Source organism: Egretta garzetta, unplaced genomic scaffold, assembly GCF_000687185.1.
Source record: "Egretta garzetta isolate BGI_Z169 unplaced genomic scaffold, ASM68718v1 scaffold75, whole genome shotgun sequence".
In the NCBI taxonomy this organism is placed as follows: domain Eukaryota; kingdom Metazoa; phylum Chordata; class Aves; order Pelecaniformes; family Ardeidae; genus Egretta; species Egretta garzetta.
Genome location: NW_009259589.1, coordinates 6,238 through 21,818, shown reverse-complemented (window position 1 = coordinate 21,818; position 15,581 = coordinate 6,238). Strand labels below are relative to the sequence as shown.

The 15,581-nt window shown below is 51.2% G+C and overlaps 1 protein-coding gene across 1 annotated transcript in view; it reads left to right on the top strand.

The window, feature by feature from the left end:
• Window positions 1-9,561, top strand: part of DMAP1 (DNA methyltransferase 1 associated protein 1) — a 28,952-nt gene extending 19,391 nt beyond the window's left edge. The window contains exons 8-9 of the mRNA XM_035893529.1: window positions 6,496-6,568; window positions 8,265-9,561. Coding sequence (XP_035749422.1) covers window positions 6,496-6,568; window positions 8,265-8,611 — 420 coding nt within the window. The 3' untranslated portion in view covers window positions 8,612-9,561. The remainder of the gene's footprint in view (window positions 1-6,495; window positions 6,569-8,264) is intronic.
• The last annotated feature ends 6,020 nt before the right edge of the window (window positions 9,562-15,581 follow it).

Genomic DNA, 15,581 nt, shown 5'->3' with positions numbered 1-15,581 from the left:
AGGCTTGCACTATATTTAAAGCAAAATGCATTTAAAGGCAAGGAAATCTCAGGACTGGTAAGTGGCAGATAATACTTTACTTGCCAAAAGATGACCATCTTCTAAATGGCAGGCAGTCCTGGCAAGGTGTGAATTCTTGTCTTCTCAGGTGTCTTGTTTCTTGTCACAACCTCTATGTCAAACTGGGAGGAAGCTGACTCTTTCCAGGTTATGAGCCATCATTTGTGTGGATTCTAAGTCATTCTCATTTTAGGCCACTGGTGCTGGGTCAAAGCAATCTGTACCCCCTTCCTAGGGAGTAAAGGGTGGGAGAGTGTAGAAATCTTGAAGACCTTGTTACCTGCACTGGTGAAAACTCATCATACCGAGACATTGATGCTCCAGGACCTTTGGTGTCTTTAGGAAGTATCTCTTAGCTTTACCCCCTTGAATCAGTGCTATAGATGCATAATGAGGCATTAATGTTTATAGGATCAGTGAGCAGCTACTTTGCCATATGCCTGAGTGTGGTGGGCTTCTCCGAGGTCTGCTGGCCTCCCTCACCCTTGTCAAAGCTTTCACTAGGTATATTCCTCTAACAAGTAAAGCTCGTTTAATTTACTAGGAGGATTCAAGTACCGAGTTTATGTTTTTGCACAATTGATTTGGGAATTTGTGAGGTATGTCTAACTTCAGTCCAAAAAAACCCTGAAGCAACCATTTGCATAAATTAATATAAAAATGTTTTCTTCCTAAAAGATTGGTTTATTCAGCATTAAGCCTCATTGAGGGAGCAAGTTGATGGTCATGTGCCATCCCAGAGTGATTGCTGTGTGTTCAATGTGTTACACAGCATGGTAGAGATGGCATAGCGATATGACTCTTTACTTTTATCTGTCCTAAATCTTAGTCTGGCAGATCAGCAGTCACTGCTGTAAGACATAGGGTCCGTGGCTGTAAGCTGGGCCAGGGGGAAGCATGTATGTTCATTGAGGCAGAGAATACCTGCGCAATTTCAAACTTTTCTAACTTTTGCATATATCCATTGCAATTGCCCATCTGCCTTCCATTGTAGCACTTCAGTTCTGAGCAGTTGAGCACTTCAAATTTCCAGAAATGTGCACGTTCATATCTGAAATTGAATTTCTCTGTTGGGTTTTTTTTTTTTTAAATTCCAGAGCTCTGAGGCTAAATGACTTAATATGGCTCTTGCCTTCCTTGAGTCTTAAAGCTGTGCAGGAATGGAGGCTCTCCGCTCCTGCAGAGTAGAGCCATGCAGCCGAGGAAAGGTTGACCTTCTTTCCCCATCTTAAGCCAGAAAATGCAAAAAACATTATTCATCTGAAACTTTAGCACTCCTTCCTGGAAACCCACTAAGCAATTCAGTACTTTAAAGATATCCATGTAGAAAGTGCCTAATGAGAAAGTTTTCTTGCTGCTGAAATCCATGAAGAAGGTGGTTTTCAATGTCAGTGAGATGTATTATAATGCTGAACAACAATACTGGTGCCGGTGCATAAAACCACAGTTTATAGCTGTACAGACACAGGTCAGATGTGTGGAGTTTTTAGGATTAATGGTTTTAGGACAGTCATATTGTTTAGGGTTGGCAAAGGCTGAGTTTAAGGAAAAGGTTGTCTCAAAATTGAATTAAAATGAAGTGCAGCATCAGGGAGGGTACATGTGAAATATGCAAATAACCACTGATTAATTTAAAAACACTGGTATTTTGGTGATAGACCAAACAAAGGGTTTCAGCACAAAAGTGGGCTTTTTTTTTTTTTTTTTTTTTTTTTTTTAAAAAGTTGTGAGCACCAGAAATGGAGCATTTATGAAGAAAGTGATAAATTGAGAGCAGGGCATTTAAGATGACCACATAGATATAGTCACATCTGGGACCTGGCTGAATCTGTCTGTAGGTCCTGCAGACCTCTTCCATTCCTAGCACAGATCCCCATGGCAGTCTCTACCTGCCAGGTGGTGATGCTGTAAGACATAACAGGGGATTGTGTTGCAGGTTCTGCTATTACTTAGATTTCATTATTCCTCCAAAATACACTCAAATACATTTACAACTAAGCTTAAAAGTATTAGCATAAATCATGAAAACCAAATGGCACACAAAAATAAATGAACCAAGTCTGTTTGGGGAGGCTGTATCTTCAGTTATTTCTTATCATGTTTGTTCATTTAATGAATTTTGCCAATTAGCAATTAATTTGCAGTAGGTCTCCTAGTCATTAGTGTGAATTAGCAAGGTTTTGTTGGCAGAATGTCTCTAACATTAAATAAAAATGCTGTAATGTTCAAAACCTCAAGGGTACTCCACGATGAGACCCTCCATAGAAATCAAACTCCTCAGGGCCACCCTCCAGTCACTCAACCCCTGCTGTGAAAGTGCAGTGGATGCTCTGTTATCTATTTAAGCCGCATGGCCCAATTCCTGAGCAATGCTCTCCTCCTTCAGCGGAGAGCAGAGCGGCTCAGTACCAGTGTACTCCGTGCCTCTCAGGCCAAGCGCGTGCCGGCAGAGGCTGTGTATCCCAGGATCAGGCAAGGCTCCTCTCTGCATAGGTAGGCTCTGGTGTACTGTGGCTTCCTAGCGTTGATTCACACAATTTTCTGTAGCTCTTTATTTATTTTTCTCTTGGTACACACAGTTCATGTGTTTAATGCAGGTTGTTTATAGCAAGGACAAAGGATTACAGTCCTTAAATCAAAAGCAGCATTGGTGTAATTATAGGTGCAGGCTGGTGTTGCAAAGAGGGCTGTAGGGAGAGGCTGTCAAAGGAGAAGAGCATCCAAAATATAGTAACCTCAAAAATCCCGGCTAATCAGTTTTCTGACGGGAGCAATCTGTTTCCCAGGTATTATTATTATATGGGGACTTTAAAGATAATAAATAACAATAATAGTCTAGTATAAGGAAGGAAAGAAAAGGGCAAATGCCATTCACCTCGGAAGCTGTGGTTGCTCACTGGAGTTCTCCGAGGAACATAATTTTCCTCAGCCCCTGCGGAGGACTCGATCCATGACAACACCAAGAACATCCCAGGAGCCATGGTGTAAGCAATGAGATTGCCTTGAGTGGTGTTTTCATTAATACAGAGATACAGCCTGCAGAAACCACATATCCCAGCGCACCCATCTCAAGCCAGAGAGCTGTTCTCTGTGCCATTGCCTGGGACCTGTGGTCCCTGCGGATTGCCTCATTCCTAGGGAATGAGGGCAGGTCACTTCCAGCACTCTGGTGCATCTCTGGACATCTACTTAGAAGACCAAAACAAAGAAGGGCTTGCTGAAGTAAGCTTGGGCTTATCAGAGCTGTACAGGGCATGAACGCTTCTCTCCAGCAACAAGGCAGCCCAGCTAACGGACCCTGGCTAACAGATTATCACAGCATTTGAGTAATAGACTGCTCATTTAGTTTTAATACATTTTGCATAGAGAGCAATCAGCCTTCATCAGTCTTAGAGATGAATTGGCTTAGCCAGCTAAATTCTAAAGATATTAGTCCGACAGCAGCCACATAAATCATAACATTTTCTTAATGATGGTAAAATTAAAATATACTCTTGCTTTGAGAAACCAATGAAGCCTTCCTGTTTGCAGGCCAGATCCTCCTGCCTGAATTAAAAGGAAGCCTAATTGATGTGTTTTTAAACTAAACTCACAGCCCCACTCCTCCTGAGCATCTCTAGAGTTCCTTTCTTTGAAGTTAAATTAATTTGTCCTCCCTCTCCCTGCTCCATCCTCTAATCTTCAGGAGTGTCAGTGAAGACCTTGGCTCGGTATTCATTGACCAGACTCCTGTGGGACGTGAGCAGGACATATGCAACGTCACAGTTGAAGGCTTTGCCAGGTTAATGGTTTGTGTTGCCAGTAGTTCCTTGAGCTGGTGGAAGCCTCCCAGGAGAAAAGCTTGTGCTCGTCCTCTAACCAACAGACCAAGACCTCCTGTCTGACCTAGCCTAGCCAAGCATGAACTTTTCCTATTTCTTGTCCTTTGTTCCTGAAGCGGGCTTGAAGTCCAGCATGCTTTTGCCCTCTGGTGTTTAACAGAACGAATCCTGCCTTTAGCTAGAAAGACCATGTTGTCAGTGTTAGGGGCAGGGGTGAAGACAGACTCTCAGGGCTGTGATAATGACATAAGTGTTGTGTGTCCAGAGCTCTTCAGTGAGGAGATGCTGGGCTCTGTTAACCATTTGTGTCCTACAAGTTAAGGATAGCATGGTCTGACTAGGTCAGCCCATACATCCCCCAGCTGAGGCAGAGCGGGTATGTTGCCCATCTTAAATGTTCTGTATGATTCCTTGTGGAACACAACAGTTCTCTGGACCAAGGCCTCTTGCTTTCATGCTAACCATTCTGTCTCCTGCTTCTCCAGTCTAACCATTCTGTCTCCTGCTAAGCTGCGCTAAGCGACCTTTCCTTCTTTGGCATCCCACTACTAGCTGCAGCATGGCACCCACCAAATAGACAGAACCATCTCCTGTCCCAGTGCTTTGGGCTGCCTTATCTTAGGGCTCTACCCTGTCCTGCTGCTTTTCAGCAGAGCCTGTGCAGGTAGCCTGTGCAGCAGAGCTCCTGGGGAAAACCTATTTTAGTAAGGTTCTGCTCAAGTTAAGACTGTGAACCAAAGACTTGACTGAAATCCAAATACCTGATACCTTTGGCAGCCCTTCTTCTGCTAAAACAATCATTTTGTGGTCAATTGTAAAGATTCAGTCTCTGAAGTATGAAATTCACCGCTATGTAGAAACCCCAGGTTTGAGCCAAAGACCCTCAGGGTATAAAAAAGGACAGAGCTGTCCTCTGGTCTCTACCTGTTTACATGAGGGCAGGTTTTCCTTTCTCCCTAGTGCTCCTTTTGGATCCTCTGTATCAGGTTGGTTTCTTAGAAATCCTCCCCTGCTAGTCCTGTTGGTCCTTTGCTGGGGTCTTAATTGTGGCGGTAATATCTAGCAAAAGGACGAGGCGCTTCTTAGCATATACTGTGAAAGGCCTCTTCCCCTGGGGTGCTCTGTGCTGTCTGTACTCTGGTTTCTTGGCTGAAACCTTGTGCAGAGGGCAGGTTGTCCCAGCAGGTCCTTTGTTGGGGCTGTGGAGCTGCTGATGGGACGTATTCAGCCATAGCTGAGTTAAGGTTAGTGCTTTCACCATTTGGGTACGTGCGTGCAGTGCTCCTGCCTTTGAAGGAATTAAGAAGTTCCAGATGGTGTCTCTTGTAATTTTTGTGTTGGGGTAGTGAACGCTGTGGAAAAGGTGGGCCTAATTTGGGAGACTGATGTTGGGCTGTCTGTTTTGGGGGAACTTCAACCTGTGGCTCCTGGGAAGTAAGGTGACCATGGGCACCTCCGGTGAGCTCATCTCACAGGCCGGTTTTAAGGTGGAATAAAGAATGCCTCTTCCTTCAGGTCATTCCCAGCCCAGTGTTGCAGGCTCATGGTTGGTTTGGCCAAGGTTGGGGCCACTGATGTGTGGTGTGCAGGATGGCTGCAGGGTGCTCTCACCTCTTCTTGGCTCTTCCGTGGCCTGCTGGGCAGCTTGGGCTGGTGATGGTGGTCTCTGGGTGGAGGTGTGAGCTTACCTTCCTGGGGCTGGATGTGGAAGGACAGCCTACGACTGTGTGCAGTAAGGTTTGACACTACGGTGTTGAGGATCATTTCTTTCCTGGTCTGTCCTCTAGCATTGCTGAGGAAGGAAAGTGCTTTCATTTGTTCTTGGATATATCCACAGGGTCTGGAAACCTGTTCTCCCTGCCATATTGTGCCAGCTGCGTTTGTGCTGCTTGTAATCTAATAAATGCTTGGTCTGAGCAGCTAGCACTCCTGCTAGAGCCCAAATGAATGCAGAGGAAGGACCCTGCTAAGTGTATGCATTCTTCCTCTCCTGGCCAGCTCCTATTCCCTTTCATAGCTCACATCTGATGCTTCCTCTCTCACCTAGCCCCTTAGCTCCGATGTAAATGTGTGTTCACACTTCCGCCAGTCAAGTAACTGTGCTCTCTCTGTCTCTCCCCTTTGTTATAAAGCCTGCTCTGTAAATGAATCCCACAGGTCTGGGGCTCAGCAGGTAAAAGGAGAAGTGAGTCTGTTAGCGCATGAGTCTAATCAGGCCGGCTAAAGCGAATAAAGTAGGGCAGCATTGCACATTAGCCGCTGTGTAAATGAGCCCTTTGATGGGCTGGGCACCGCGGGAGAGGGTTTGAAGCCAAGAAGAACTTTTGTTGTTAATTCAGTGACACATGGAAACTGTAAAACAGCGTGTCTTGCACACACACGAGAGAGAAAATAAAAGCCCTCACGACCGGGCTTTTCAATACCTGCCCTCGGACCTAGTCTGAAAACTTTCAGCCCCTGTCTCCCTCTCTTACCACTTGATTTTCCTTTCTCTCCCTTTCTTTTTTTGTTCCCCCTGCACTATAAAAAGAAAAGCTCTCTTGCCTTTTGAACTAGACGGCTGTGAGTGAGGGCTATCTCTGAGCTGTGTGGCTCTGTTACCTTTGTGTTCCAGATGAAACTGCCAAGCTCGGTGGGACAGAAGAAGATTAAAGCCCTGGAGCAGATGTTGATGGAACTCGGAGTAGGTGAGTAAAGGGGGCACGCGAGAGAGAAAGAGACACACAGAGCTAGCCTTTGTTCTCGAGATGGGCTATTTTTTCCCCTAGTAATACAGCCAGTTTCTTGAATAACAGTATGTGAATGGTTTTTAAAATATTTTATGTGTTTAAAAAAAAAGAGAGAGAGGGTAAAAGCCAGAACAAGATGCACAGGGTTTTTTTTTTTTTCCTCCCAGTAGAAAAATGTTTTAAAAGAGCCTTTGTTTCTCTCTTGTTTGGGCCTTTTTAACCATCAAGAGAGGCAGCACAGTATTAGGAAGGCAAATCTCAGCCTTGCCGGGAGAGGTACTTCTAAGTGTGTTAGTGACCACGGCACGCGCATTGTTCAGGGCTGCCCTGTCTTGCTTTTAAGCTTCGTTTCCCCTTAATTTACTGCTCACAGTGGCAAGTCCAAAATGCGTCTGGGACTGTTCATCCCCCCTTTATAGGTTGCATGCTGTGTGAAAATCTGGAGCATCTCTGCTGAAAGGCGAGTAAACACACATCCCTCACTCTTCAACTCCAGTGTCTTAGCGGCAGAAAGAAGGGTTCACTTAACATGTACAATACCCTCTTGTAGCTAGAGGGGAAGAAGTGCAGCCCATGGCTAGCTGCTGCCCTCCATGCAGTGGGTACAGTTTCTAGGTACTACAGGTCCCAGCACGCAGTGCCCCTTGATTAGACACCTGATGGTCCCTTTTCCCCCCACTGTGGCTGGGGGGATTTTTAAAAATAGAAAAAGAAAAAAAGAAGAAGAGGAGAAGAAAAAAAGCCTTATTGGTGATTTACAAGAGATTACTGAGCCTGCTCCCAGCGCTGACTTCTGTTAACTCTTGTTAGTTTTTTTGGCCAACTGCTTTATGGCTTGATATGTTGTCTCAAGAGACTGTGTGCAGTTCTGAAGACCTCCTGTGGCTGGTGAAAGCAGCTCAACCAGGGTGGTTTCCCCTTCCTGCTTTAAAACTAAGGGAGTTACCGTCTTTGCTTGCTAGGGAAGCCTTGGGGAAGGATGTGAATGCTGCTTAGAGCTCACTTTCCACGAGGCTAAGGAGGGGTTCCTGGCTCCCTACCTCCTGCCTTACAAAACACACGTATCTTGAGGGCATCCGGGTACTCCAGCCCTGCTGTGCCTTAGAGTGTAGAAGCACACCTGCGCTATGTGTGGGTGAACACGGTGCTAGCAGGAAGGGGTCGTGTCGGCAGCCCTGCGGACAGGGGGCCACTGCTGTATATCGGGACAAATGCCCAGAGGTTTATTCTTTTCTTCTCCAGAACATGCAGCTCTCTCTGGTTCTGTGTGCGTGTGTGATGGGCTGCAGCAGAATGCATGGTGTGGGGAGGTGATCTGCCAGACTCTGCTACAAGCAGTTCAGGTCACTGAACTCCCTTCATAGGACCTGGTGGGTAGCAAGGTTCAGCCATCCAGTCTGATCTGCGTCTTCCATCATCCTGCTGAGTTCACCCTTAGTCCTTGGTCAGAGCCAAAGGACAGCCTGGCAATTCAGGTCTCCAACCTGTAGGGATGCTGCTTGCTAATGGTGCATGTGATGGGAGTGAGGCTCCTGGCATATCTTTGTGAGAGTGAATGAGCAGCCAGGACTAGGGATCTTCTAGCCAGATCTAGGTATCTTCTGTTGTAGGGTTGCAGGTCTGGGTCTTTAACAGAACTCCTTTTTCTCCCTAGATCTCAACCCTATGCCCACAGAAGAGATCGTGCAGATGTTCAACGAGCTGCGGAGTGACCTGGTGCTGCTGTATGAGCTAAAGCAAGCCTTTGCCAACTGCGAATATGAGCTGCAGATGTTACGGCACCGCTATGAGGCCCTGGCCAAGGCTGGTAGTATTGGCCCCCTCAGTGTGGAAGGCACCCATCCAGATGGCCAGGCAGGGCTCGGTCTCGACGAGGGCAAGGGAGATGCCAAGGACCAGATCATTGATGTAGTAGGAGCACCACTGACCCCCAACTCGGTGAGAAGGAAGGTTGGGGGGGCAGAACAGGGAGCACTCAGGTCTCCAACGCAGATGCCCTGACAAGCGCTGGGGATGCTGCCCTGCTCTCCCTCCAGGCGTGCACGTCCAAGGGAGCACAGCACGCCTGTTCCCCCCAAGTCCCAGTGCTGCTCTCTGGGCTTGTCTCCTGTGCTGGACAGTGTTCTTGGTGCTATAGGTGGGGTCAGCAGGGCTTTCTACATCCTGCATGCAGGCAGATGGCTTGAGGCGAGTGCCACCATGGACCAAAGCAGCAAGGCTTTGGGTGACTGGAGCTTGCTCTAGGGCAGCAACAGTGATGCCAGTACAGCTGCAAGTCCTGAGGCATTTTCCTTCTAGACACAGCCCTGTAAGGGTTGCTCAGCAGAGGGAAGCAAGTGGGGAAAGCAATCTTGAGATGATGAGCCATGACCTGCCCAAGTCCCTGGAGTCAAGCAGTATCCTGCCTGGAGCAGGAGGCTTGGGAAGGAGAGAGGTGTTTGAAGAGAAAAGGGGTGGTTTTATACCCTACTTCCAGTGCTGAGAAAGGAAAGCCAGACCTAGGGGTTCTTCCACTGCGAGCCCTGTGACAATGTTCTGTGCATGTACCTCTGCGGGATGTGAATCGCCAACCTCTCCTCCCTGCCCCTGTGAAGGCAGGCTGCCCAGCCCCTCACCGCTGCCTCAGGGCCAAGGGTGTGCCTGGGGATCAGCTGAGGTTGCTTTCCCCTCTGTGCAGTCCCCTGGCACAGCTGAGCTGAGCTGAACTGCCTGGTAAAAGCTGCCTGTCTCCACACAGTGGCATCCCCGACGCCTCAGACATACTGCCCTGGTAGTGGCACAGACCTTTACTTTCTAAAATGTATAATGTATTGCAGGATATTGAGAACACCTTATCTGTCAACGGCAGAGGCGACACGTTAATCTGGACTTGAGTAATGTCCTGTTTGATTGTGACAATATGGAGTCGTAAGGAAGTGTTCCACTGAGACAGGTTCATGTTTGCAAAAGGAGTCTTCTGAATTTTTTTTTTTTTCCCCTACTGTATTCGGTCTGAAATCTCATCCCTCCCTGTGCTCCGGAGTGTCCTGGTTTGCAAACTTTTCAGGCTGATTCACAAGACACTTGCTCTCCCTTGAGACTTCTCTTCTTGGGAAGGTGTGAGAGGTGGTGGTGGTGGAGGTGGTGGTGGCCATGGCTGCAGCAGGAGGGAGCCCATGTGTGTGTTTCTGACCACGTTGTTCCTCAGTGCCACCTCCTGGAATTGGAAACAAAGGGGTGGGCCTGGGCAGCACAGAGGGGGTTAAACTGACCTGGTCTCTGACATATTTGAAAGAAATATAATCAAGTTAATTCACTGCAAGGCAAATTCAGTACCTAAAGGGCCCCCATGTTAAATACAGCACTGACCTTTACCGGCTGATTACACAAAGACGACACAATTAGATTAGTCCAAGACAAAAGGTCAAGCACATTCACACTGTGACCATTTTATGCTACCTTTCGAGGGGGGGAAAAATTACATCCTGGCTGGAGGGGTATCTTGGAGAGGAGGGGAACGGGGTTGCTGTACCACATTCTGCCTGGCTCGGGTACCTTTGGAGAGTCAGGCAGGGCCTGGCACTGTGCTTGCCCTGAACTTTTCCTGCAGTTCTGGGCAATGTGGCGGTGGGAGAGACGAACAGCTTATAGCCCACAACCAGCTTTCCCAAGGATGGGCTGAGCTGAGTGGAGGCCGTGTGTTGGTGATGCTCCCTGCCCTGCCCAGAGCTGGCAGGACCCCAGTGCCTCTCGCTCAGCGTTGTGGCTCAAATTGGTCTCTGGAAGATCGGCGGGCTGGGGGTCAGCTCTGGGAAAGGGGGTGGCTGGGGCAGTCGCTGGCTGTTCAGCTGATAGGGTGCATGCACATGTCCCCACGCTGCACAGCAATAACCCTGAGGTGTCCCAGGCCCTGGTGCGATGGGGACAGCGTGGGAGGCACTGGGCTCAGGGCACGGCACTGAGGAAGCAGCCTGCCTCTGTGAGCACAGTGCTTTTCCCCCACCCTGGGGTGCTTGCAGCAGGGGTAGCAATATTGGTAGTGCAAACAAGCAGCTCTCCCTAGAGCAAGCGCAGTGGTGCTTTGTAGTGGCCTTTCCCTCCCCTCACCTCCTGCAGCCCTGGCCATGGGTGCTTGCAGGTGACACCTTGCCTTTTCCCCTCGATGAGGCTGCTTCAGCCGTTTAACCCTGCCACACCAGCCTTGAGCTCCTGAGTTCAAGCGTGTGCTTTGCCACTGAGCTGCTGGGGCCCTTGGGGGAATCATTTAATCTCCCTGCTTCAAATTCCTCTGAGTTGGAGAATCCCTTTGTGCTGTCTAGCACTGCCCATCTATGGCACTCCACATGTTGGATTAAGCATGGATTAGTTCAGCCTCCAAACCAGCTGCTCCCCTGAAGCCAGATTTGTTTCCCTGGAGAGAGGTATCTTGCTCCAGATGTTGGAGGGAGTGAGTGGCAAAGCCAGGAATAGGACTAGGAGTCCTGACTCCTGAGCCCTGCCCGGAGTGCCTGGATTCCTCTCCAGGAATTGGAATGGATGGGCAAATGTATGCCAGGGTCTTGAGATACCGGCTGTGGCAACAGCTGGCTGCCACCATCCCCCTCGGCCAGCAGTGGGGGGACATCTCAGCAGTGTGTTTCAGCCCAGGTTAGGAGAGGTGTCTGCCTGTCTGGGTAGCAAGACCCCATGGGGCAGCAGGAAGCCCAGCACCGTTCTGCCCTGCTGTGCCCCCCGCCTCCCTCCTACCCGGCTGCCTGTCCACCCTCTCCTAGGGGCTGTGGTGCCCATCGCTGACCATTAAAGCCGAGCTGGGATCCCCCCAGCGCCGTCTGCCGCTGACCCCGGTAGGGACTTTACTCGGGGCCTTCGGGAGGTGAAAGGTGAGCCGAACTCGGAACAAATTAGTTCCAAGCAGAAGTTCAGCCAGTTACTCCAGATTGGATCCTTTGATTTCCGCAACTCAGACTCCACTCAGTGATCTGTAATGAGTGACTCTCAGAAATCCTCACATTGCAGCACTTTGTTCCTGAGCTCACAAGTCAGCCCATTAATGGGTAAAGGAAAGGACCTTAAGTCTAAGAAGTCTCGGGTTCAGAGTCAGAATTATTTGACTTTTAAGCTTCCTTTATCTGAACTCCTGCTGACTTCTTGTTTTCTGAGCCTGTTTGAAAGCTAGAAGTTACATTGTTAAGATCAAACATTCTCTCTTTCCAGATGGAGTTACAATATCTGTCTTTTATATATATATATATAGTGTATATATACCAGGGTGTATATATATTCCTCTTTTTTTTTTTTTTAATCGTTCTTTCCATTAAAAGAAACTAGACTTGTAGGCTCTTGTAAATTATAATGTAAAACATTTTTTTTAACCAGACAGTTCCCAATTTTGCCCAAGGCAACTGGAATAGCTGCGCCACAGAAGGCAATAGGAAGGTGATTAATATGAATTTGTGACATATTTGAAAGATGGGTCTTTTGCCATATAAAGATTATCAAACACATGTGCTCTTCCCCATTAATTCCACAGCCCTCCCAGGAAAGCCACAAAGCCCAGCTCCTTTGTTTCCAGGGTGGGTTTTTGTTTTTTTAAATGTACTTTTCGGTCCCCTTGATTACCATGTATTTGATTTTTATAGGGCATCTGTTCACACTGCTGTGTGGGTTCTCTGGCCCTTTTATTTCTCCGTTAATCGGATCCCGTGAAGGCAGCCGTGCCAGGGCCTCTGACGAAATCCGTGTGTGTGTTGTATTTAACTTTTAGCCGTGCAAATTCCATGCTCTGTTTGCCGTCTGCCCAGTGCCCGGGGGGGACTGGGGGCCTCCTTCCCGCCGGGGGAGCCAGCGGGGCCTCCCACCACGCGTGCTGCCGCCGGGAGCACACGCATGCGGGACTGGCAGGGCTGGAGGAGCAGGGATGGGCAGGCCTGGCTCATTTCGGAGAGTGTGTCAGTGCTGCCTGCCCATCGCCAGCCGGGGCAGCGGCTCTGCAGCCCTCTGGGGATGGGGCATGGCTGCAGGGCTCTGGGCAGGGCCAGACCTGGCTGTGGTCGCCGTGCCGGTGCTGCAGTGCCAGCCTCCACAGCTGCCTGTGGCGTGTTGTGCAAAGTGGTCCTGAGCTCACGCTGTGCGGTGGGGCCCCCCGGGCTCTGGCACTGCGTGTCCCTGTGGCACCTGGGGCATGGGGTACCTGGTGGTGGTACCTCTGGCACGTGTCTGGGGCACCCTGCACACAGGGCCCGGCTTTGGGTGCTGAACCCACTGCGGTCTTGGGCATAGCGTCTGTGCAGCGCCTAGCACTGAGTCTTACTGCAGTGCAGCGATACGGGCAGGGTCGCGTTCCCCACTTGGTGCGAATGGCCCCGTCTTTCCTATGGCTGGATGCAGCCCTGACACCTTGTTTGTGAAGGGTGAGGCTCACCAGACCCCGCCACTCTGGCTCAGGCGTGATGGTGCATGCTGCCCAAAAAAGAGATGGGTGTTTTGAGAAGCTGTGGTTCTCTGTCAGCCTTTTGCTCTGCTCCTGGGCCGCTTCACAGCAGGTCTGGATGGTGGAGGAGCATTTCCAGGCTCTGCCCTATCCCGTGCCAAGCATCCCTGGCACAGCTGGCCGTAGCATGGAGCTGCTCTGCCCCTCTCTCAAGGCCCTGCTCCTTAGGGCTTGTTGCATGCCAGCTTGCTTGGTCAGGGCTCCTGGGACAACTGGGTTGTTACAGAGCTCAGCCCCTTTCTCCTGCTCGCTCTCAGACCCTGTGCTGCAAAGGTGATTGTCACAAAGCCCTGTCTGTGTCAGGGAGGTGACATCTGCCACAAGGGTGCCATCCCAGCCCGTTATCACTGCTGGGTTAGCTCCATCCCTCCCATCATGCAAGGACCTGTCTCTGCCTTCAGCTGGGCAGATGACAGCACGGGCCATGGGCATGGCCAGGTGTGATGCCAGAGCCCTGTGACTGCCTCCGGGACAGGCGGTTGGGTTTTCTGTGACCTGAGCGCTCCCACCTGCTGACCCTGGTTTTTCTTTTGTTTCCTGTCTCCCTCTTGGAGCAGAGAAAGCGAAGGGAGTCGGCCTCCAGCTCCTCCTCCGTCAAGAAGGTGAAGAAGCCATGAGCCTATTGCGCTGGGTGAGGAGGAGGTGCAGAGCTGTGTGCAGGGTCAGGGCTGTCCTGCCCTGGAGCCCCCAGAGACATGGGGCAGGACGGGGGCCTTGCTGGGGCAAACACTGCAGTGCTCCAGAGAACAGCGGGAGCCATCCCCTGCCCAGCACCGCAGCCCCAGCCCCATCTCCCCTCCGGAGCTTTTACGTGCCAGATTTTTGTGAGCCTCCCTGTAAATACAGAACCCATCACCTACACTGGAGCAGAGTCATCATTAGCCCCGGTGAGCCTGTGCTGCCTTCGGGGCTGCCAGGCCCTGCTCCGGGCTGCTGCAGCACTGCTTGCGCCGGGCTGGGGAGCTCCCTCCAGCATCCCACACCTCCCACTCCTGCGTCGCTGCCCCACACTTGCAAGCGCCGCCTCGCCTGGGTGAGGGGATGCCCCTGCCAGGAAACGCTCGCGTTGTCCCCAGCACTCGCTGCCAGTCCGGTTCCTCCTCCCACCACCCTGCCCAGGGCAGCCGGACGCCTCCGGCTTCAGTCTGTGGTGAGAGGAGCCCCTGGTTCCTCCGCCCTGTGTTTTGCAGGGCCCGGGGGGAGGCTGAGGCATTGCTGATGCCAGCGATGGGAGCCTGGGTTTGTGCGCTGCCTCTGCGGCCACCATGGGCATGGGTGGCCCTGGCTGCATGCCGTGCTCTGGGCTGCTGCCCGCCTGCCCACCCTGCATCCCCTCCGTGCTGCCTTTCAAGTGTAACTGGTGATCGATCCACCGTGACAACGTCCTCTGAGTCACATTCTCGCCTGCAGGAGTAAAGGGCAAAGGCCAAGTTCTTAGTTTTCATAGAAAACTAATTAGATGACTCCATCGAAAAATAGGTCAATAAAGCTGATCAGGGGCTGCACAGGGGGAGCCATTAAAACCCCTGTGACCTTTACTTGGAGCAAGTGGGCTGGGGTTGCCCCTTCCCTCCGGGAGCTGCCCACTCCATGCCAGCTGGGCAGTTGCCTCCCTGTCACCCAGCGGCACGGTGGCGCTGGGCAGCGTCCCCTGGGCACCTGGATGAGGTGGCGTTTCCTGCATGGCTCAGTACGGCGCCTGCACATTGTGGTGCTGTGCTCGCGCTGGCTCTGCTGCCCGGGGCAGAGCCGAGCTGGCTCCAGCCTGCAGCAGAGATGCTCTGAGTGTGGTAGCGGCCATGGAGGCACAGCGTGCCAGGCTGCAGGGTGGGATGGCAGGTGCCCAGGGGACATGGTGGTGGCTGGCGCCCTGCACCGGGCAGAAGGCTGCACTGGGGTGCACCCATGGGTACAGCCTGGCTGGGATGGGCTGGTGGCACCCTTGGGGCAGTGCTGTCCTGGAGCACAGGCAAACCCGAGGTGGTAGGGGAGACTGCTGGGCCCACCCATGGTGCCCGTGCTGGAGAGCGGGGTGGTGCTCCTGGCAGCAGGGAACCCGAACCTCCCTTTCACAGCCGAAAAGTTTGCCTTTTTCAGGGAGCATGGACATGCTGGGGTGCCATACCCCAGTGAGGGCAGCTGCACTGGTGGGGCACCCTGCTCCCACATACCCAGGTGGCGCGCCTCCGCCCCCCCGCACACACTCGCACATGCATGGGCACAGCCCGGGCTCCTTTACCCCCAAACTTTATTCATGTGGCACATTTACAGCAAGGATTGGAATAACTAGACAATGAAAATGCTGGGTTTGCATTATCGGTTGGTTTAACTGGAACACCACACACCATGCAGTCATGTACCGCCAAGTTCAGTGCCTGTATTGCCCTTCTGGCTGCCGTCACCGGCTTCGCTCCAGGCCATGCACGCACAGGCCCGGGGCTGCAGCCTCCCTGCAGGTCAGCGCCCGGATGAGGGCTCCATTCAGCAGGGCCCCGGGGCTGG